This window comes from Biomphalaria glabrata, chromosome 2, assembly GCF_947242115.1.
Source record: "Biomphalaria glabrata chromosome 2, xgBioGlab47.1, whole genome shotgun sequence".
NCBI classification, from domain to species: Eukaryota; Metazoa; Mollusca; class Gastropoda; family Planorbidae; genus Biomphalaria; species Biomphalaria glabrata.
Window position 1 is genome coordinate 59,505,843 of NC_074712.1, and position 24,732 is coordinate 59,530,574.

General features: G+C 37.9%; 1 protein-coding gene across 2 annotated transcripts in view; it reads left to right on the forward strand.

The window, feature by feature from the left end:
• LOC106074088 (troponin C-like) overlaps nt 1–24,732 on the forward strand; it is a 64,873-nt gene that overhangs the window by 14,250 nt on the left and 25,891 nt on the right. For both annotated transcript variants that reach the window (XM_056021741.1, XM_056021740.1), the window contains exon 2: nt 24,687–24,723. In XM_056021741.1, the coding sequence (XP_055877716.1) occupies nt 24,687–24,723 (37 nt within the window). The remainder of the gene's footprint in view (nt 1–24,686; nt 24,724–24,732) is intronic.

Genomic DNA, 24,732 nt, shown 5'->3' on the forward strand with positions numbered 1-24,732 from the left:
TTTGTGTCGGGCATGTACCAGCTTTCTATCATATCCTTGTCCCGATCGTCTTTCATGCGGAACTCGGCATTAAAAAAGAATGTGTTCTACTGTCTCGTCGTCCTCCATGCAGTGGCGGCACCGTGTGTCGTAATTTTCCCTCCACCGTCCGAGGTAAGCACCAATTGGACAGTGACCGACTCGGAACTGGGCTAGGACGGACTGTTCCGCACGATTGAGTTGCCACCATGCATCTCTGTTTATCTGGTCAACTCATTGCCCTATGGAGCTCACGGCCCTTAGAAGAATCCCAGCCATCGTACCAAAGCGAAATAACGAACTGCGCTTAGCTTTTAACAAGGCAAAATTGTTGATAGACATGTAGCAAGCTTTGATATGGATGTTTGTAGTTAGACGAAGACACTTAGACGATCCTCCCTCTTTGTGAAACATAGTCGATGTTCTACAGGCTGATCAGGGGCGGACTGGCTATATGGGCATTCGGGCCAATGCCCGGTGGGCCGGTACCCAATTGGGCCGATAGGGCCACCGAAAGGGTCGCATGAATGCCATTAAGTTATTTTAAGAGAGCTTTTACAATTTAAAGTCTAACAATAATCTAGAGCAATCATGTGGCTAACAATTTGTGGGCCGAATTGGCATAGAAATGCCCGGGCAGATTTTGGCACCCACTCCACCCCTGAAGCTGATTCTCAAGCCTTTCAGACCGTTTGTTATTGTATTCTGATATAATCAACTCACTTGTATTATCTAACAACGAGTAACCTGTATCTACAAAGACATAATATAATAATAACAAAATGTAATGGTGTAAAGTAAATCTTTCAATCCTCGTAGAGTTGGATTGGCGCAACGTGAAAACGAACGAGATAGCTCATTAAGATCAATTGCCTAAAAGATTTCGACTAAGAAATAGATCTAACAATCAGGTAATTTTTTATTTTTTTTAAACGATTACCTCAGAAACCAAAACGGAAGTAGAATGATGTTAAGCCTGTATAACTCATTTGTAATGTACTGATTCATTATCTTGGAACTATGGGAATTGGGTTGTAATTAGATTTTTAAAAAGTAAATCACAAGTTGTGTTTTTTTTTGGTGGGGGAAAAAGAGGGGTAGGGGGGGGGGGAGAACGAACTTACAGATTCTTTATTGACTGTTGTATATTTTTTCACTATCGAAATACATAGTAAAAAATGAGAGATTAAAAATGCTTTCGTTGATAAGTCAATAGATTTCTTTGTCTTGAACCAATATTTGCATGTTTTTATTTAAAAAGAAAAGACAGGCTGAAATACATGACAGTTTGTAACATGAACTATCAAATCTTTTAGTTCTAATCAAGTTTTCAAGTATAAAAAAAAAAGGGGGGTGGGGGCCGGAATAACAGGATTTGAGGATTTTGTTTTCACAAGTTCTAAAGTTAGTTTTCTGAGCATTTAATTTTGGTTGTGTAATAAAAGGAATTGATGTTTCTCTATAAATAACCTTCAATACTCAGAGTGTGTGATTGAGAGAAAGAGTAAAAAAAAAGAGAGGCAATACATTTAGAGAGACAGACAGAGAAAGAGAAATTAAGTTAGATATAATAGTTAAACATCTAGCAACACATTTTCAACTAGTTTGTGCTGTGAAACACTTTCTCAACTAGTTTGTACCTGTGAAACACTTTCTCAACTAGTTTGTGCCTGTGAAACACTTTTTCGACTAGTTTGTGTTGTGAAACACTTTCTCAACTAGTTTGTGCCTGTGAAACACTTTCTCAACTAGTTTGTACCTGTGAAACACTTTCTCAACTAGTTTGTACCTGTGAAACACTTTCTCAACTAGTTTGTACCTGTGAAACACTTTTTCGACTAGTTTGTGCTGTGAAAAACTTTCTCAACTAGTTTGTGCCTGTGAAACACTTTCTCAACTAGTTTGTACCTGTGAAACACTTTCTCAACTAGTTTGTACCTGTGAAATACTTTCTCAACTAGTTTGTACCTGTGAAACACTTTCTCAACTAGTTTGTGCCTGTGAAACACTTTTTCGACTAGTTTGTGCTGTGAAACACTTTCTCAACTAGTTTGTGCCTGTGAAACACTTTCTCAACTAGTTTGTACCTGTGAAACACTTTCTCAACTAGTTTGTACCTGTGAAACACTTTCTCAACTAGTTTGTGCCTGTGAAACACTTTCTCAACTAGTTTGTACCTGTGAAACACTTTCTCAACTAGTTTGTACCTGTGAAACACTTTCTCGACTAGTTTGTGCCTGTGAAACACTTTCTCGACTAGTTTGTGCCTGTGAAACACTTTCTCAACTATTTTGAGCTGTGAAACACTTTTTCAACTATTTTGTACCTGTGAAACACTTTCTCAACTAGTTTGTGCCTGTGAAACACTTTCTCGACTAGTTTGTGCTGTGAAACACTTTTTCAACTATTTTGTACCTGTGAAACACTCTATCAACTAGTTTATGCCTGTGAAACACTTTCTCGACTAGTTTGTGCCTGTGAAACACTTTCTCAACTAGTTTGTGCCTGTGAAACACTTTCTCGACTAGTTTGTGCCTGTGAAACACTTTCTCGACTATTTTGTACCTGTGAAACACTTTCTCGACTAGTTTGTGCCTGTGAAACACTTTCTCGACTAGTTTGTACCTGTGAAACACTTTCTCGACTAGTTTGTGCCTGTGAAACATTATATCAACTAGTTTGTGCCTGTGAAACCCTTTCTCAACTAGTTTGTGCCTGTGAAACACTTTCTCAACTAGTTTGTGCCTGTGAAACACTTTCTCGACTAGTTTGTGCCTGTGAAACATTCTGTCAACTAGTTTGTGCCTGTGAAACACTTTCTCAACTAGTTTGTGCCTGTGAAACACTTTCTCGACTAGTTTGTGCCTGTGAAACACTTTCTCGACTAGTTTGTGCCTGTGAAACATTCTATCAACTAGTTTGTGCCTGTGAAACACTTTCTCGACTAGTTTGTGACTGTGACATTGGAAACATTCTATCAACTAGTTTGTGCCTGTGAAACACTTTCTCGACTAGTTTGTGACTGTGAAACATTCTATCGACTAGTTTGTACCTGTGAAACACTTTCTCGACTAGTTTGTGCTGTGAAACACTTTCTCGACTAGTTTGTGCCTGTGAAACACTTTCTCGACTAGTTTGTGCTGTGAAACACTTTCTCGACTAGTTTGTGCCTGTGAAACACTTTCTCGACTAGTTTGTGCCTGTGAAACACTTTCTCGACTAGTTTGTGTCTGTGAAACACTTTCTCGACTAGTTTGTGCCTGTGAAACAGTTTCTCGACTAGTTTGTGCTTGTGAAACACTTTCTCGACTAGTTTGTGCCTGTGAAACACTCTATCGACTAGTTAGTGCCTGTGAAACACTTTCTCGACTAGTTTGTGCCTGTGAAACACTTTCTCGACTAGTTTGTGCCTGTGAAACACTCTATCGACTAGTTAGTGCCTGTGAAACACTTTCTCGACTAGTTTGTGCCTGTGAAACACTTTCTCGACTAGTTTGTACCTGTGAAACACTTTCTCGACTAGTTTGTGCCTGTGAAATATTCTATCAGCTATTTTGTACCTGTGAAACACTTTCTCGACTAGTTTGTGCCTGTGAAATATTCTATCAGCTATTTTGTACCTGTGAAACACTTTCTCGACTAGTTTGTACCTGTGAAACACTTTCTCGACTAGTTTGTACCTGTGAAACACTTTCTCGACTAGTTTGTACATGTGAAACACTTTCTCGACTAGTTTGTGCCTGTGAAACACTTTCTCGACTAGTTTGTACCTGTGAAACAGTTTCTCGACTAGTTTGTGCCTGTGAAATTGACTCACGCTTGAGTTCATCATTGAATGTAACTGATTGTGCTGTAGCTATAAATAGACTTCCCGTGTAACTGATATCTCTTACATAAATCTTACTAGACTCTCTAGTCAAACACTCTATCTACCTGGTGTGTATACGGCGCGCGTGTGTGTTTGCGTGGATGGAAGGGGGTTAGTTTGTAGAAAATGTTTTAAGAAATGATTTTATTGTAGATTTTACTGTCATGTTTTTCTTACCTGATCTTTAAAAATCACTGAAAGAATGACTTATGTAAGTAAGTTATGCCTTTCCCACTTACTTTTATATTTGACTAGCATTTAAACTACTTAGGAATAGATCTATAAACAGGTGGAAACAACTTTGATTATTTCCTAGAATAAGTCTCCAACGAAATTGGATTATGTGAAAGGTCAAAAAACCATCAAGAACATTGAATAGCTAAGGTACCTAACGCATGTCATAACCACTGTCAAAAATATTAGAAGAAAGTTCTATGGCCACATCACAAGGTCCTAAGGGCTCGCAAACACCTTCCTACTGGGAACATTATCAGGAAAAAGAAGAAGAGGCGGACAAAGAAAGCGATATGAAGACTACATAAAAGAATGGACGGGCCTGTCAATGAATGAAATTCTATCCAAGGCAAAAGACAGAGAGGAATGGAGAAAGACGGTCGACAGATCTTGTGTAGTGCCCCAACGATTCAACAGACTAAATGATAGATAAAGGCGAAGGCCTATTACATTTGTGAAGAAATGAATGATCATACAATTCAAAATTAAATCTCATTTCCATATTTTCTTAAACTAAATAAGATTTTACAAGGATATATTGTTAGAAATGTTTTTTTGGTTACTGGATCGGCACCTTCGATACGGAGGTCACGACTGGATAGCCTTGAACCATGAGCGTGTAGCCCAAACATTTTTATGGTAAATATTAATTTGTTCTCTAAATATTATAAGCGTAGATTCGTAATCCTAATTGATTAAGCTTTAAAATGATTGAATGAACTTCAGCCCAAAGCGTCTCATGATCACAAAAAAAACGTGACTTCAGTAAATGCCTTGTCTTGCTAGGGTCTCGTTTAGTCGCAAAGATGAATGCCTGTGCGTTTCCTATGGTTGCAACGAAACTAATTGTTATAAGCCTCAACACTTACCTTCGACATCGCAAACCTGTAGGCAGCGGAGACCAAAAGCTTGTTGCCACGTCGCACAGACCTTAACGTGGCAACAATCTATTGGCCTCTTGTGCCCACAGGTTGTGACGTTGCAGGTCAGTATTGAAGCTTTATATGAGGATTGGCCTAGGTTAGAACGATGTCGACCAATCAGCAGTTCCCCCACACCATCTTCAAGCACCTATCCAACGGAACACAGCTAGTTTGGGATAATCGGCGTAGCAGGCTCTGCCAGTGTAGAGCACTGTGTGCCGCAGACTGCCTACAGGGTTGACTCTCAGAGCTTCGAAACAGTGTCGTACGAGTGTCCCCAGCTCCGCGAGCAAAGGGGGGACCTGTCTGAGCAGTCACTCGACTTGTATGGTAGCTACGAGGCACTACGCCGAACGGCTAAGTTTCTTGCCAGAGCACTACGGGAGGACTAGTCCTTCCTGCTCTGATTTTTCAATAGGAGTTCATCTCAGGTATAGCTTCAAGACAGCAGAGGTTTTAATCCAGAGTTTTCCTTCTCCTAGATGGTTAGCCTGCCAAGGTTAACGAGTCCCTCCTGCCAGATCGGACTGGTTTAGGCGCTAGTAACGCTGCCACTTCTCCTGTCAGTGTTGACAGTTCTGCCCGGCCCAATATCTGAGTCAAAAGTGAAGACCAGGTGATAGTCTGGTTGTAAGAGCAGGGGCTATTTGAGTCGCATGCCATTGGAACAATTTCATAGGTAGTGGAAGGCTTATATCCAGGACCAACTCCAGCAATAATAACTTTACGGAGCCTTGTCAAGAAAAGAAAAATAACCAGTTCTTTTTTTTTGAACTGTAATACTTATTGATGACATAATGTTGAACTGTAATACTTATTGATGACATAATGTTGAACTGTAATACTTATTGATGACATAATGTTGAACTGTAATACTTAGTGCTGACATACTTTCAGAACTAGAATGAGTGCCAGGTATCTAACAGTTTCAATCTTCTATCTTGTTTCCCATCTCATTAAACATAACAAGTAGAACACAGTACCGGTACACACACGATTAAAGTGACTTTTTTTTTTTATTTTACAAGATGTGTTGGAGCCGGGGGGGGGGGGAATGTTGATGTAGGATGTTGTACTTGAACTTGGCGGCTACCTGAGTTCACCTGAAAAATACCTGGCGGGCCCCTAAGGGCAGAAAATAAAAACAGATGGAAGCTATCTTTGATGCTCTTGTTCCCTAACAAACAGAACGCGAGGAGTCTAAATAGAATGAAATATTTCTGATCAGCATTTGGAGTCATCTAGCAGGGGCTTCTAGAGTAGAGGAATGAGAGAGAGAGAGAGAGAAAGTGTGAAAGACTAAGGGGGGAAATAAAGAGGGAGAAAGAGAGAGGACAGAAAGAGAGAATAAAAAGAGAATGAGACAGAGAGAAGGAGAGAGGGAAGAGAGAAAGAAAGAGAGGAGAGATAGAGAAAGAGAGAGGATGTGTATGATCATTGATTATGATGCATAACTACCAGCCTGATACCATTGAAGTAAAATACCCCCTGCGATGTATAGGGCAGATAATGTTAAGGTCATCTGTTTCTTTGGCCAACGGTAAACGAGCAGGGTGTCATATGGCCAGCACAACGACCAACAGCCTTTAGTTTCCCCCAACTTAAGTCAGATACCCATAGAGCTGGGGCGCCCTAAAAAATCCCGAAATTCAAAATCCCAGTCTTCAGCGAGATTCGAACCCATGACCCCAGTTTGTAAGCCAAGCGCATAACCACTTAACCACCTTGCCCTCTCCCCCACCCCTCGATATCAATAGGTTGATTATTACATTTGGGGGCTAGTGTGAATGCCACAGGTCCTATAGTATGCTTGACGTAGTCACCCTGACCAACGGCATACAAACATGCTTACAGTATATATTCACATTATACGATATATATTCTATCTCACATTTTCTATCAAGATTTAGCACACACAAAAATTATTTCTTTATTTCCTATCTCTAAATTATAACAAAGTTAAACAGTCATAATAAACGTAGCTTAAATACAGCTTACAGCGGCGTAGCTAGGGTGGGGGAGGAGGGGGGAGAATTAGAAAATCCCTCCGGGGACCCACTTGAGGGGGGGCCCCTAAATGAGTGTTTTTTACATTAGATATTAAAAAATACGCAAAATGCAGGGGCCCCCAAAGAGGTCAACCCCCCGGGCCCACAAATGATGGAAAATTCCTAGCTACGCCCCTGAGAGCTTACAATGCTGGTTTTACGACTACTTGAGCTGTAGGCCGTCAAGTTGTCATACAATTTCATTACAATAAGAGAATGGTTACATCCCAGCAAAAAAGAATACAATACTATTCATTAGACGACTTCAGAACAACCTCACAGTTATGTACTTTAAGAATTATGATTTTTTTTTGGTCAGTTATTGATGTTTAATGCTTCGTATTTAAAGAGCAAGGTAACCTATCAAAACTTCACGGTTAATAAACTGTGTTTACTTCACTATTTGTTATTCGCCTTCACCTTTAATCATGGTGAATTTGTTGGACCGTTCGGATCTGTCAATCAGTTCTCTCCCTTACGCTGTTTCTATTATTTTTTTACATTTCACTCTGTCTGGTGCCATTTTTGTACACGTGAATTTTTCTCACAACTAATCTCGAATTAAGTTGAAATTTCCCACAATTATTTCTTGCACATGACAAGACAAGAATCCATAAAAAATTAAACTAGTAGTTAACCAATTATTGGTAAGTAATAATTTTGTTTGATATCGAACAATTTAAAGAAATTGTACTCAACAGAATGTAAGGGTTTAAGTTGAATTAGTTCCCTTTATACTTTGTGAAGAGAATTAGGTCGTCGCTTAAAAGTTTGAAAACAATAAGAGATAGCTTTGAAACCTGCTGGCACAGAGGTAAGTGTGTTGGCTTGCGTAGGCTAGAGTCCTCGAGTTCGAATTAAAACAAAAAGCATTTTTAATAAAATTTTCTTGTTTTCAACATTCATTTGAGACATACCTTATGTTAATGTTAATACGCATAAATTAAAACTACGTTACAGAAAGCAAAAGTAATATGATGATTAAATACATATAAAGTCTTTTAAAACTTGTTTAGATATGAAAAACAAAGAGAGTTCACAAATTTAATCTACTAAACAAAAGACAAAAGGATTCCCATTCAGAGGTCTAAATGTCGTACCTTATTTGATCACGGTATAGGCGAGGATGAAATCAGATTTTCAATCTTCAATTTTTGTGATCAAAACATGCCAGACAGATGGACAAACGAACAGAAAACATTAAATTAAAAATAAGAATACTTTAAAAAAGCTTATATAAGCAAAAGAAACGCTAATTACTGTCATTTATCTGAAAGTTACATGGTTTAGCATTCTTTCTGCTAAATAATTAATTAGTACTAAACGAGTAACTAATTGGTTAATATTCGGATTGATTCGTGTGCTGTCATCGACTGTGAATAATTATGCCAAATTTCAACTTGATCCGAGAATGGGAAGTGGGAGAAAAAAAACGTGTCAAAACGTAATCAGGGGATTAAATCCATATATACATCCACATCTTTCATTAAGTAGCATTTATTCCCCTTACTCCGTTATAAACAAACTAATTATTACCAACAATTAATTAACTAATTGGTTTTTTTTTTTATTGATTCATGTCTTGTCATGTTCAATGAGTAACTGTGCAAAGTTTTAACTTGATCTAAGAATGGGAAATGGGAGAGAAAAACATGTTCAAACCTTTTACCGGACAGACAGACGGAGTGAGTTGATATAGGCTTTGTAAAAAAGGCAATCAACTTGAAGGAAATAGGGTGATAAATGTTATAAAAGAACACAGCCACTTTGAATCATGGGATAGACAAGGACATTTCTTTCATCCAAGCCGCTTTTTGGAAGCCATACTCTTCCTCCGTGTAGACTAATTCATTTCCTAACTATAGGGGCAGGGGCGTTATCTTTATTTTGTAACAAGTGGATAAGAACACATGTCGCTAAACCCTTTATTTTTTCTCTAAGTTCATTCGCAAACCCTTTATTTTTTCTCTAAGTTCATTCGCTGTTAAAATGAGTCTTCACAGTTAACATTTACATTATACCAATATGTTAAAACATCTAAAAAAAAAACGCTTTGGGGGAAGAATCATCTATTCACTAATGCTGCACTGCTAAGACTATAGTCATATGCACACCAATCTAACCAGCAATGGAAGATGTTTTACGTTTTGGGATACACACCTTGGTGTACAGTTTCCACAGCTAACGAATACATAATAAGTAGTTGACATTTCCCATCAGCCCTTGGCATAACGCACGTGGCAGCTAATGTACGCGGGTCAACGGGGGTCACGTCCGTAAACTTAGATCCACACTCCAAGACACGCTGGAACCAAATGTCGGAATCCTAGCTATACAAACAAGGGCAAGAACTAACTCATAACTATTTGAACATCCATAACACGAGTTTTCTCCCATTCTCTTGTGGCTTAACACAGGTACCTGTTAGAGGCGCTATTGGACATCGAATGGCGATTCATGAAGAATGGTAAAGATCTAGGCAGGATTGTGAATTAAGAGCCAACTTCGTAGGCTCATAGAATGTATAACTTCAATGACAAACAAGCATAATAGACTTGGTGAAATAAATCAATACACATCGGAGAACTTTCCAGACACCAGTATAAGACAAGCAACATAATTACAAAGCTTATATCAACTCTGTCTGTCTGTCTTGTCATACGTTTGTACACATTATTTCCTTCCACACCCAATCTTGGATCAAGCTGAAATTTTGCACAAGTATTTCCTTTACCTGACAACACAAGAATCAATTAAAAAAAATATTAATTGGTTAATTAACTAATTAACTATAATTAACAGTGAGTTAGTCCCCCTTTAAACATCGCCGTCTGCGTCTTAGTTAACACAACCTGAAAAATAGGTCAAGACTATAGAAAAAATAGATAAATATAGAAACTTCCATGTTCATAATTCTCCGCTAGCAAAGTGGTTAACGTGTTGGCATGAGAAGCATGAGAAGTATTAGGTTGTTCCCCCACCCCTTTTTTAAATATTTATAAATGCTTTTTTATTGTTACACTTTATAGAAGCTTTGTTTTTTTTTTAAATAATTTAAAATGTTTTTGTTGTTTGAAAAAAAATCAATTCGGTTTATTATTTCTCACGTTGTTCAATTCTTCCTTTGTTGAGTGTGATCCATAATAACAAATAAGTAATATAGGAGAATTGACCGCGGTGGCATCTCCTTCGTGTTGAATATGAACAGAGAATCAAACCTTTAGCCTTGGGAGTTAAACCCAAACCCACCTGCATTCGTTATACTTACAATGACCAGGACCCATTCAGTGTCGCTCTTTACATTTATTATCATACTGTTATAACCCTGCCATGCACACCGCCGCCCAAGCTAGTGCAGAAGGTGCGCACTATCAGAGACTAGACTGAGAAGGTGCGCACTATCAGAGACTAGACTGAGAAGGTGCGCACTATCAGAGAAGGTGCGCACTATCAGAGACTAGACTGAGAAGGTGCGCACTATCAGAGACTAGACTGAGAAGGTGCGCACTATCAGAGACTAGACTGAGAAGGTGCGCACTATCAGAGACTAGACTGAGAAGGTGCGCACTATCAGAGACTAGACTGTGAAGGATGTTGACATTAGAGAAGAGAGAACGATTTCCGTCTAAGTCTAGAACCGATATGAAGATGCCGTGTTCGTGGCAGACGTTGTCTTATGTATGTGCGATGTCCTCGTGTGAATATACATATATATCGTTGAGTTGCCTACCTTCAGTTATTATAATACCTAGAATACTTGTACACATTTAATGCTCTACAGTAGGCAGTAGGGGTATTGTTTTACACCCTGCTAAGAACTAACCCTTGTTCTTTACAATAGAATTGTAAATTTCAAAACATTCTTGGTACTTACACTTTGCTTAAGATGTTACCCGTGAAGAGTTTGCCAGCTTGTAAGAGCATTGTCAAAATTAAGATTTTGAATTAGAAAATACATTCGTCTTTGCAATAAATTTGTATTAATTGAAAGCTGAAAAAGCCGGGTTTTTTTCGCTCGTACGATTGGCACTCCAAAACGACAATTTCGTCTATTTTTCAGGATATTTTTGTGAGTTTTCATGAGATTTTCATAATTTCAGATTTCCAGCATTTTTTTCGTGCATTTTGCAATATGAGTAGATTTCCATGAGGCCCTGGTAAATCGGGAGGCCACAGAAACCCTGTTATTATATATAAGTTATAATGTTTTAATTTAATAATTTACACCTAGAAAAAGCGCAGGGCCTATGAAAGTGCGAACACCCTCGGCCGCATAGGTTGCAGTGGCCTAAGGCCAGCCCTGCTTCCGAGCCTGTAGGCACTGACTAGATTAGAGGTCAAATCGTCTATGTATATTTGGTCTATTGTATATGTGTACTGGCAATCAAAACATAGGGAAATCATTGAAGAGCTCTATTTGTGTACATAACCGATAAGCGTGCCACGGAAGGTTTTAAGAATGAGGGCTATTAAAATGAAAACGAGGCAAGATATCGGGGACATTCGACATAATCTTGGCTCAGTAAAGAAGTAATTAGTAGGCCTATATTCCATGTCATTATTATTCGATCAATGTGTTTAGTTTAACATTGATAGTCATATTCCGTCAAGCCATTTTACTTCTTATAAAATTTATACAAGCAATTTGTGTTAATTGTAGATATGCAGTGAACCAGACAATAAATTTCATTGGACTGAGTTTCAGAATATTAATCTCTAAACGAATTGTCTTCTGCGCTGCGTCTCTTGTGTTTTTATAGAGGCACCACTGAACCTGCAAATGTTACATTACTTTGAGTGACAAAAAAAAAAATCAATCAACAAAACACTGATTGATGCTGTGAACTGCACAACTCTCAAAAAACACGTGACTAGATCTAAACTCGTGGCGTTCACTGCAAGAACTAACGTGTAGCAGATTTTGTACCAGACATCCAGAGTGATCTAATGTAAGCTTTGTAAAAATAACATGGGAGTAAAGGCTCACTTGTTATGGCTTAGTATATTGCTGTTATTGTTATTATCTATGTTGTAAAAATATTAAGGGGGAAATAACCTCATTTTCTGAACCAGTCACCTCGCTGGCAGCTTTGCATTCTTGGCAACGAGATCTAGATCTAGTATGATGTTGAACCAGGTCGTTCCATGAGAATGTAAGAAGCCGACAAAAAAAAGTAAAGGAAGAATAGAATTACCTTTAAATTCCAATTTCCGAAACACGCTATTTATGCTTGAGAAACTGATTTTCATTCTTAGTCTGCATGTATGAAATAATACCTCAGTGTTTATCATAGCATCCATCTACTGATCGGAATATTTCTTGGCATTCTAGTCTAGACAGGGAAAGAGTTTTCTTGCACCTGGCTCGGCAGATGCCTCTAGCAGTCGCTTCATCCGCAAACTAGATTTTATCAGGGGGAACTCAGAGATATTGTTTGCGTTTGTGTAACCACCACCTATATTATCAATAAAGTATACGATTAGGACAACCGTCTATTTTTTTCGACATAGCAGAGAATATAGAAAGGTACAACCACCTCTATTATCATTATGGTATTATTATAGTAATTCCATTACTTCATCTTATCCTATAAAATACAGACGTTATTTAATAAAAGAAGATGAATAAGTCCTACGTGTCAGGCATCTAGTCATGCATGTTTATCAATGACTTAAATTCTGTCAAGTCATTGGTTTTCCTGGCTGACTCATGCAGCCCATTCCATGCTCTAATAGCACTAGGGAAGAAGGAGTATTTGTAAAACTTTTTCCTAGCATATGGAACGAGGAATGTGCCTTTATCTCTGTGTCTTTTTGATTATTTTATTAGATTTTGTTCTCTTTCAACATATACTTGACAAATTAGGTCTTGCTTCTTAGTATGAAGACTATAGTTGTGAAGTCCGATCTTCGCTTTCAAAAGAATACATGGGTAGTTTGGATCTATTGCAGTATTGCCTGTTAGTTTGATTCTACTGCAGTATTGCCTGTTAGTTTGATTCTATTGCAGTATTGCCTGTTAGTTTGATTCTATTGCAGTATTGCCTGTTAGTTTGATTCTATTGCAGTATTGCCTGTTAGTTTGATTCTACTGCAGTATTGCCTGTTAGTTTGATTCTATTGCAGTATTGCCTGTTAGTTTGATTCTACTGCAGTATTGCCTGTTAGTTTGATTCTATTGCAGTATTGCCTGTTAGTTTGATTCTACTGCAGTATTGCCTGTTCGTTTGATTCTACTGCAGTATTGCCTGTTCGTTTGATTCTACTGCAGTATTGCCTGTTCGTTTGATTCTACTGCAGTATTGCCTGTTCGTTTGATTCTATTGCATTCACGGCACACCAATCATTACAGAAGGCCTCAACACTGACCTGCAACATTGTAACCAGTAGCGGCCTTAGGGGGTGGCAAGCGGGACAACCGCCCCAGGCCCCGCTCCTAAGGGGGGGGTCCCGCGATCGGAAATTTTATTGTCACAAACTTGATTACTACACATTTTCCTAATAAACTCCGATTGGACGTCGATGTTTAAATACAAAATAAACTCTTTGGATTGGCTCCTTCCGCCTTGGTGTTTTATAGGCTACTGTGCGAAGACATCGTTCGGCCATGAGAGTATTTTTTTAAAAACTTTTTTTTTAACTTGAAAGGAAAATCTTGTATGCAGAACAATTACAATGCAGTATATAATGCACTTCAGCGGCCAATAGTAGCCTAAAAGGCCAACAGTACCTACGTAATGTTCTATGTTTTGTAACAAAAATAAGGCCCACAGCTTAGAGGCGGACATACTGTATTGTTATTGTTACAGCTTTGGAGACGGATTAACCCGTTAGCGTGATGTGGTACGGTATGTATAGTTTAACCCTTTCGGCTCAGGGCCCCGCACTAGACACTCGCCCAATATTAAAAAATAAAGTATGCACATTTTTTACCAGACAAACAGACAGAAGAGAGTGAGTTGTTATAAGATTTGTAAAAAGGAAATTAGACCTGACTCTGAGATCTTCTGCAACAGATGTAAACACACCTTTACAATCTTACTTAAATAGTATAAATATTATAATAATAATAGTATAATTATTTGGTGTTCATTGAAGTTTCCAATGAATAGAATACTGGACAATAAGCCAATTGACCAACAGCAGACTACAGCTTAATCTGCGTCAGAAGGGCTCAAATTCGTACGTCCTATCTCATCTCATCATCGTCCTTCCCTCGTAGCGGTTGTCCCTCGTAGCGGTGGTCCCTCGTAGCGGTGGTGCGTAACATATCCCGTCCACCTTTCCCGGTCAGCAACTGTTCTTAACAAGATATTAAATAAAAGAGTTGTCCAGCCAGCTTTTCTTTGGACGACCCTTTCTTCGTGTTCCCTCCACTGTACCTTGAAGAATGACTTTTGACAGTGATTCATGTCTCACAATAGGACCCAACCAGCTCAGCTTTCGTCAAATCTGGGCCTTCGTAAAAACATAAAATTTGACACTCCTCCTCGGTCTCGAAGACATTTGATGTATAAATGAAAGCAACAAATAATTGAATGTTTGCTTACGACGATGCGGTTCCAGCCAATGGGCCATCTGTTTGGTAAGCAAAACAGGTTAAAAGGGAGGTTTCAATATTTTCAGCACGAATATAATAAGCCATGACGCAGGCCTACAAACTATCAACAACAACAATCCTATCTCCCTACAAAATAGACATGAGCGTGATGACAATGATTGTGCTTATATTGCGTGGCCAGCCGAAGTTCATATTATTAGTTCATAGTGTTAATGTTCATATGTTTTGATGGAACTGATTGTAATGAAGGTTCAGCGTGAGCCTGGCTTAGTGAATGTGAATTATTAAATATCTAATAGATGGTTGAACCACAGCCACAGAGAGAGTGATGAATGTCCTATCTCTACAGAGAGTGATGAATGTCCTATCTCTATAGAGAGTGATGAATGTCCTATCTCTACAGAGAGTGTTGAATGTCCTATCTCTACAGAGAGTGATGAATGTCCTATCTCTACAGACAGTGTTGAATGTCCTATCTCTACAGAGAGTGTTGAATGTCCTATCTCTACAGAGAGTGTTGAATGTCCTATCTCTACAGAGAGTGTTGAATGTCCTATCTCTACAGAGAGTGTTGAATGTCCTATCTCTTTATCCTCGCCTTTGGAAGAAGTTCTCTGTCTTTGATATGCATCCCAATATGTTTGATTATGTAACACAAGGGCTGGACAATCTTTTGTTTCCATGCATCAGTTTTTATTTCTCTTCTAACGCAGATGCGCCACACAAACTTATAATCCCTTTTAGACCTTTGATAATTTGGACATACTTGCGGTTTTATATACTCAGAATACTCGTTTCAATCAGAATCAAAAACATGTATGATAGTATGGACAAATGTAGCAGTTATAGAGAGGAAGGGATATCATACACACACATACACAAACAAGTTGATATTTACTTACTCTAGGGACATTTCTGAATTAGCATTGATCATTTTAATAGATTATTTCTGAATATACAACGAACTAGCAGCTTTAAATTTAAAAACAAAATTCTTATGCAGGCAAGTTAATTAGCTTAAATGAGATTTGACATTTTTTGTTTTCAGTAAATCTTAAATTTTATTAGTTACATTCGCACCTGAAAGCAATTGACATTTGAATCGGACAATCGGGATCTCAATTTGTTTTCGATTATATTCATGAATGAAAAAGTTTGCTCGAATCTTTATGTTGATCCGAATTGACAGGCATAACTTTGGTTACTGTTCAAGTAACTCTAACAATCATTGGCGGTGTTCCATCAGTACAGACACTTTGAGTTTCAACAAATTTAATTGATAATTTTCTAAACATGACTCTGTTTTCTGTTGTCTCTTCTTGTTGTTTTGTGTGTGTGTGTGTGTGTGGAGTGAATGAGGTCAATAAGTCCTTCAAAGATATATTAAAATTATTATCTATTCCTCTTCTAAAATGCTTAACTGGACAACATCACAAATATCAGCAGATTCGTTCAAAGACAATGAAAAGAAAGAATATGACCAGATACATCATGAGACAGTTCCTCAATGTGTCTTGTGTCTGCACTCTACATTGAGTGATTGTATTGACTTTATTTTCAAAACTTGTATCACTTTAGATGCAAGACAAACACGACCTCGTAGGATGCTTTATAACTTCATGTATTGCTTCATAAATTCTCATGACCAGAAGTTTTCACCTCTTTTAAATCCTATTCTTGTTTTACCACACATTTTTTGCCATAATCTACTGGTTCGAGCCCTATTAAACTTAATTTACTATGTTGTGGATGGAAAGATTATATCTTCTGTTATCCGAGAAATTTCGCTCACAAACAATAACAATCTATATAGATAATTTTCTACGTCGCCCAACCATGCGGAACACGCACGCACGCCGTCCTAGCACGCCAGGCATGCACACACAGTCTTTTGCCCGAAACCACCACATTTGGACAACTGTGTCTTTCAGGATGTATTCACGCGTAACTAGCTACGCCGTGGGTCAACTAGTTGATAATGGTTTTCGTCGCAATGTAAAATAATTGGTTTCCCCACATTTGATTAAACTGACGCTTGCTATCACTTTCTGCCTTTTTTTTGTTTATGCTCCTGTATTGTTGGTGGAAGAAAGTGAAATAACTTAATACAGACGTGTTTTAAATTGCATTGATAAGATTGCAAGGCTGATATGTTCTGGGCACTCACCACGATCGTTTAAAAGGTTGGAAATATTTGGTCATTTTCGAGTAGAAGCATCCTGTATTTTATTTCATTTTTTCATTGTTTTAACTGGAAAGACTATTACTTATAAAGCGTCCCTGCAGTTCTTTTTTAATTACATCACATTATGTAATGTAACTTTTTTTTTAGTCATAGGAATGACAAGCGCATTCAAAAACCAGTGTACCAAATATAAGTTTATCTAATTTTAATAAAATATGGCAAAAACAAAATTCTGAGGTTTCCTTTTTTAAAAAAAAAAAAAAAAAAAAAAAAAAAAAAAAAGTTTATTACGCTGTGTGTCCTTAATCTTGGGTTGACGAGAAGTTAACATCTGGAAACCGGTACCGGTCTGTCAACTTGTGGAGGCTTCTCTACTAGTGATTTGGGAAAGCGGTCATAGTAATAGAGTTCAGCCTGTATACAATGGTGTGGGACTTATGACTGAGTGATGTACACGAACAATTTTTTGTGTTGATTAGCCCGCTTTGTGGTACATAACAACAGTTTCAGGAATTCAATCGCACCAACAAAACCATTGGAACCTTTGGGCTTCCACTGTTGTGCAAACCGTAAACCTATGTTAGTGTCTTTTGTGCGGTTGGCAATGTCATGTCTTCAGTACTGAATAACCATTTATATTTCTTGGAATCTTTGGGCTTCCATAGGAAATAATGACAGATCCTTCCGAAAGAATCCCAAAAGCTTCGTTCGTCTACAACAAAAGACAATGGACAACCCAGTGATCGTCAGGTTTGGACAGTTTATGAACAATTTTAACGTGAACTGTTGTGTAAACCGTAAACTTATGTTAGTGTTTTATGTATTGTTGGCAATACAATCTCTTCAGTACTGAATAAAAAGAAAAGTTCTAAATACATTTTGTTGTACATAAAAACAGTTACAATAGGAATTCAAGCTTGTCGGCTGGTAAACGCACCAACAAAAACACTTATATTTTTTGACACCTTTGAGCTTCCATAGAAACTAAAGACAGTTTCCTTTCGAAAGAATCCCAATGTCAAGGACTTCGTGTACGTACATGTGTCTACAACAGAGGACAATAGACAACCAAATAATAATAATAATAATAATAATAATAATAATCTTTATTATCCGTAAGGAAATTTGTCTTACAATTTGTGCATTACACCAAACAAAAAACATTATAACTATAAGAAACCAAAGTGTACATTCACACCAGACTCACTCACAATTTACATGTGACAAAGTTTATACCAGATTGTTCTTATTTAATGATTTGATTGCCAGGGGAACAAAAGAGTGTTTGTGTCTGTTTGTCTTTGCCATCGGTGTCTTGTATCTCTTTTGTGATGGTAAAATCACAAAATCCTAACACAAAGGGGGATTCTTTATTTCGAGGATCTTGTTAGCTTTTTTATAGATGCTTGTCTCAAACAACTGCCCAAATGGGGTTTGTTTTTTGCCAATGATTTTGCCAGCAGCATTTAGGATTCTATAAAGTTTGGACAATGTCTGAACGATGTTAACCTGTTCAATTGTTTTTAAAGGAACGTACTGTTTTGTCTTATGTGTTTTTGGCAATGTAATCTTCTACTGCATAAAAAAAAAGTTTATAAATTACTAGTTGACCCGCGGCGTAGCATACGCCTCTATTTGCGGAGGTATTCATGTAGGCAGCGTATTGTCGAGAAAAGTGTATGACTGTGCTTCCGTGAGTAAGAACAACGGACAGGGCGTCGCCATAGCGGTACGTGACGTTTTGGCGCCGCCGTTTTGGCGACGGGACGTTTTGGCGCGAGCCGTTTTGACGACGGGACGTTTTGGCGCGAGATATCATTTGACGATTATTTAATAAGCACGTAGCTTTTATAACAATGTTTATTTCACTCTACCATAATATTGTATGTATAGTATGAATTCTAACACCGTTCAGCGAATTTTTTTTTTTTTAATTATAAAGGTTTTGCTTATTTCATGAATATAGGCCTATAATAAGTCAGATTCCTGAATGGTAATGACATGCTATATGTGAGTTCTGCTAATCGCACTGGATGACATTTTTGGATTTCTTTCCAAACGATTTTTTTTTATTTGACATTAGTGGAGCAGTCAAATGAAAAATCTTTACGTGCATGGGACATTCAGAATCGCCCCTTCTATACTCTCACAGATCTACGTTATTAAGGCAGAAAGAGGTGGTTCTGTCCTGCCTGTCCTATATGCACTACAGCCAAACAAAGAAGGAGAAACATATCGCCGCATGTTTGAAGCAGTGAAGGAGTTGTGGCCAGATCTTAACTCTTCATCTGTTTCTATGGACTTTGAGCAGGCTGCTATTGGAGCTCTTCAGTCAACTTATCCGTTATGTGCAATACATGGCGTATACACATTGATTACTACTATATTTTAAAAACGTTTGGTTTTGGCAAAATACGAAATCGTATGCTTAATTAAAATGTTATACGAATATTAATTTAATGTTATAGAAATATTTAAAATAATTACCTCCCTTCTCCTTTATAGGACTTTTGGATTTCCATATTAGTTAATCATTCATTAATTATTTATTAACAGCAAATATTTTTAATGGTGTAAATCTATATTTCTTTAAAAAGAAACGGCTTGTATGTTAACGTTGGATTATAAATGGTTCGCTTTCAGAATACAGCAGCCGTTGTACTATAGCTTTGCAAGTTTCAAAATAGTGGTGTAGCTTGGGATTTGGGGTCAGGGGGAGGGGCTTGACCTCTTTAGGGGCCCCTGCATTTTGCTTGTGTTGTAAAAATGTTTTGCATGTTTCGGATGTTCCTTCAGAGTTGAGGATAATTACTTCCTAGTCCAAACCTCCTGCAGGACGACGGGGGATGGGAGCGGGACCGGGACCATCGATAAATCTGAACGACAGTCCAGCGCGCAAACCGCACGACCAGGCAGCCATTAACATTCGATTTCCTGACATGAGATAATGGCGTAATATTTAATGTAAAAAGAAATTTCGGTCACTCATTTGGGATCCCCTGAAGTGGGGATTTTAAAATCAGGAAACCACTCCCCCATCCTAGCTACGCCACTGTTTCAAAATATGAAATCGGATTTTCAATAATTTTTAAAGCATTATAGCTGCAAAATTAAAGGACGGAAGGACGGACAGACAACACAAAGCTAATAGCGGCTTTTCATTTTTTGTAGGCCGCTAAAAAAAGACAAAAAAAATAGTGATTTCGCGAGTTTTATTTTAGTCAGAAATTCTAAAATTGTCTGCAAGGGGATGTCACTCCGTAGCACTTCTGAGTGAATGTTTTCTCTGTTTTCATAAACACAGTGTGTGGAGACAAACACGCACCCAGAGACTGCACTTCATGTTCTCTACCCCCGTGACCCTGTTACCGACCTGTAGTCAAGGGTACACCTGTGTCGAGTAGATATATATATCTACCTCACTTTAAGACTGGCACAACACGCTTTAAGTTGGTTAATTGGATTTTATTTATCGGAGCAGAGGGTTTTAAACTCGCGGTGCAGAAAATGGGAGGAGAGGTTTAGTGCAGTAGAGAGGTCTGGCAAGCGCCTAGGATCATTACCTTTTGATCTGTCATCTTTGAAACTGGGGGTGGGTGGGGGTGGGGGTGGAAGAAGAGGAAAGGAAAAAAAAAAGAAGAGATAGAGACATCTACACACCTACACACCTAACACATCAACACACCTATACATCTACACATCTACACACCTATACATCTACACATCTACACACCTATACATCAACACACCTATACATCTACACATCTACACACCTATACATCTACATATCTACACCGATTCCATAATATTAATTTCAAATTAATTGTCAACTTTTAACTTAACATTTGGCTCGTAAGCGTATAGCCCCCCCCCCCCCTTTTTTTATTTTTATTTTTCAGAACATCGGTTTCAAACGGTGTTGTGTGGACACCACAAAGACCAACCAAACATAAATGATTAACTAATTGGTTTAATTTTGGATTGTTTCGTGTATTCTTATCGAGAAGTATGAATAATTTATGCAAAATTTTCAACTTGATCCGAGAATGGGAAGTGAGAAAAAAAAAAACGTGTCAAACTGTAATAAGGGGACTAAATCCATATATATATACACACACAAGGCTTTTTTGTGACGGTACGCACCGGTACGGCGTACTTGCACTTTTTTTTTGAAAAATGTATTACTTCTCTTGTGTTTTAATGTATATTATTAATTTTTAGTAGTTAAAAGTTGAGCAATCAACCACTGAGTACCGGCACCTAATCACTAAGTATCGGCACCTATTTTTTTTTTTAAAGTTGAGCAATCAACCACTGAGTACCGGCACCTAATCACTAAGTACCGGCACCTATTTTTTTTTTTTACAAAAAAGCACTGTATATATATACATTAATTAGCACTTATTCCCCTTGTTTTGAAATTAAACATAATAATTAACCAACAAGGATTAACTATTTATTTTGCTTGATTCATGTCTTGTCAGGTTCAATAAATAATTGTGTGCAAAGTTTTAACTTGATCCGAGAATGAGAAAGGGGAGAAACAAAATCTAACTTTTAACCTGACAGACAGACAGACAGGGTTGATATAAGCTTTGTAGAAAAAAGGACGTACAAACTCTGAGACTCGGTTACTGTCTATAAGTCTGGCTGTCTTGGTTGTTTTCGTTTTAGAGCGAGACACTCACATCACTGACATGCACAGGTCAAAAAGATCGATAAAGAACTCATTAAAATAAAATCAAATCTGTAGCAGCTGTTAATTTTAATTTAAATATCTCTCCAGAAATATTTAGTTATATTGTATCATTTGGTCTTGTGTATCTCTCCAGAAATATTTAGTGTGCCTGTTGATTATCCCACGGTTGAGATACAGGTATTTAAGATGAACTAAATCCTACGGGTTATGGAAGGTAACCCTAACCTCTGACCTATACTAAGGCGTGTCGGGAGTGGCCAGGTAGATCGCCAGTGATGATAAATGAAATGTCTTGATTCCAAGTTCAAAGATTATCCTCTTATCCCGTGACAGACATGAAAACATGGTCAGGCAATTACCTGCATGGCTAGAGGGATTTTGTATTTGTCTAGTAAAAATATATACGCATATAAGTATATGGCTTAACTGCGCGCTTGGCAAATAGACATTTTCTCGTTTATTAGTCTTACATCTTGACTTTTGTTTTCGTCTAAAAGGCTTTTCTAAATACCGACTTGAACCACCAAGAAAATTCATCTTTATTTAGAGCCTACTAGGTTACTTTATCCTGTTCTGTCTGCAACTATTCAATCCTATTCTATATTATAAGCGCAAATGGCCCTGATTCACTGACTTGCATATCACTAATTCTCCCACTTGCTGTGGACGAAAAAAAAAGAAAATTTAACCTGTTACAACTTTCTGTGTGCCTGTAACAACTAAGTACCTTTTACGATGGAAACCGCAGCTGTTAAACTTACCGAAAACGATTCTTTCGTCGCAATTTCGATCTAAATTTTGTTGAAAGCCTAGATAATACAAAATCAGAACTTCCTGTTCGCCCCAGTTTATAGGGCTAATTTTTGTTCTATAAATTTAGACCTAGAAGTCTTTGGCACCTGAAGTACTTTTTTATTACGGCTATGTTCTGTTGAAAGGAACGTCTCTAATTTGTATATATAATTCTCTACGTCGCCCAACCATGCGGGACACTACGCACGCACGCCGACTCTCTAACCCGCATGGAAAGATAACTCTTTTTTTTTCTGCAAGTCGGACTAGAGATACCCCATGTAACTTTCGCGGCGACAGTGAGCGCGACTCAGAAAATAAGATGGGGGGGGGGCGTATGCTGCTGGGCGGCTCGGCTCGTTTAAAATGAAAGATTACATCTAGATCAGCGGTTATTAACCTTTTTATCTCTCGGGACAGACATTGTAAGATCACAGCGAATGTTATCTTCTGCATTCAGTCTTCTTCTGAATTGATACTTGATAGCCAACAAACTGAAGAAACCTGTTGTTCAAAGATACGTGGATGGAAACAGAAGAAGGCGCGTCTGTAAAGTCTGTATTATATAAGATAAGATAAGATAAGGCGCTAAACTGTCTTAGAACGGGTTATAAACACTTGATTCAGAATCATGTCACTGAGATTGAAAAGAAATAAGTTTTAGCTGCATTGCTAGTTATATACTGATTACGGCAGTGTCTGTATGTCTTTGTTCTAGAAGAATTTAAATAATAGAGGCGCGGTGGCTGAGCGGTAAAGCGCTTCGCTTCTGAAACGGGGGTCCCTGGTTCGAATCCTGGTGTGAAGACTGTGATTTTTAATTTCGGGATCTCTTGGCGTTTCTGAGTCCACCCAACTCTAATGGGCATCTGACATTAGTTGGGGGGGGGGGGAATAAAGGCGGTTGGTCGTTGTGCTGACCACATGACACCCTCGTTAATTGTAGGCCACAGAAACAGATGACCTTAACGCCATCTGCCCTAAAGACCGCATGGTCTGAAAGAGGAACTTTACAGTTCTATGTTTGGAAAGTATAGACTCAAATTATCTAATACATGCGACATAAATGCGACATACACTTGAATACACTTAGATAATTGTAATATATATATATATTTATTGGATGGAGTCTTTAGAGATGAAATGATCACACCGACGAATACGAATCGTTACAAATTTCAAACCTCATATGGATGTCTTCATAAAAAAAAACAGGGCCGACTTACGCAGAGGCTAACAAGGCAGTCGCCTAGGGCCTCCAATGGGTAGGGGCTTTGCAGAGGACTCAAAGAAAAGAAAATTAAAGAAAAAATTGCTCTACTATGATTCAAGGTATTCACCAATGTTTATACCTACTTGATTCAAGGAATCACCATATTCACCAATGTTTAGACCTACTTGATTCAAGGAATCACCATATTCACCAATGTTTAGACCTACTTGATTCAAGGAATCACCATATTCACCAATGTTTAGACCTACTTGATTCAAGGAATCACCATATTCACCAATGTTTAGACCTACTTGATTCAAGGAATCACCATATTCACCAATGTAAGACTACACATGTTTGAAGACCAATGTTTCTTTCTTTTGGTGAAATGTCGAAATGTTATTTCTAGTCTGGCGATCATAAATCGTCCATGAAGCACATTTGTTTTATGAATTTAACTTATTAGTTGAGTTAGATAGGAACATTTATAGGATGTAATCATCATCTTCTTCGAAGTAACGTCTGTATATGATAAGATAAGAAAGATTTTTAATTCATTGTATATTTTTCGTCTCATTTTTTTGTTTTTCCTTAGAGGCCTTGGGGCCTCCAATTTCTTAAGTCCGGCCCTGATAAAAACATGCATAGTTTAATATCTTTAATTTGAGCTTTAATAAATTCTAGTTATTAGCTTCTTCTTCTTCTTCTTCTAGCCAGCTTTATTGCTGCTGAGCTGTGAGCTCTTTTGCAGACTGTGCCAAGGAAAAAAAGAATGCTGTTTTCTTCAGTTGTTCAGCACTGCCATACAGGGCGTTGGTTATGTTGGGCTGTAGTGAAAGTAGGGTCTGCCTAAGGTGGATTAGGCAGGGGCAATCAAAGAGGATATGGTTTACGGTTTCAAAGGGGTGGGCTCAGTGTCTGCAAAGGGGGAGTTGTGTGGAGTTTATTTTGTTCAGTTATTAGCTTCAAAAGGATATATTTCCTATGGCAAAATAAAACATAAAAGTAGACAATATAAAGTATGTTGACAATCCTTAGCTATATCCGCCTGCTCAAAACTACATCATATTAATAAAATAGTCAGAATGATTGTTAACTCTACACACTGTACACATGTCTCTAATTCACTATATATTTTATTGCAGGGTTCAGAGTTTAAAATAACAGAGAAACAATATAACGGTAAGTGAA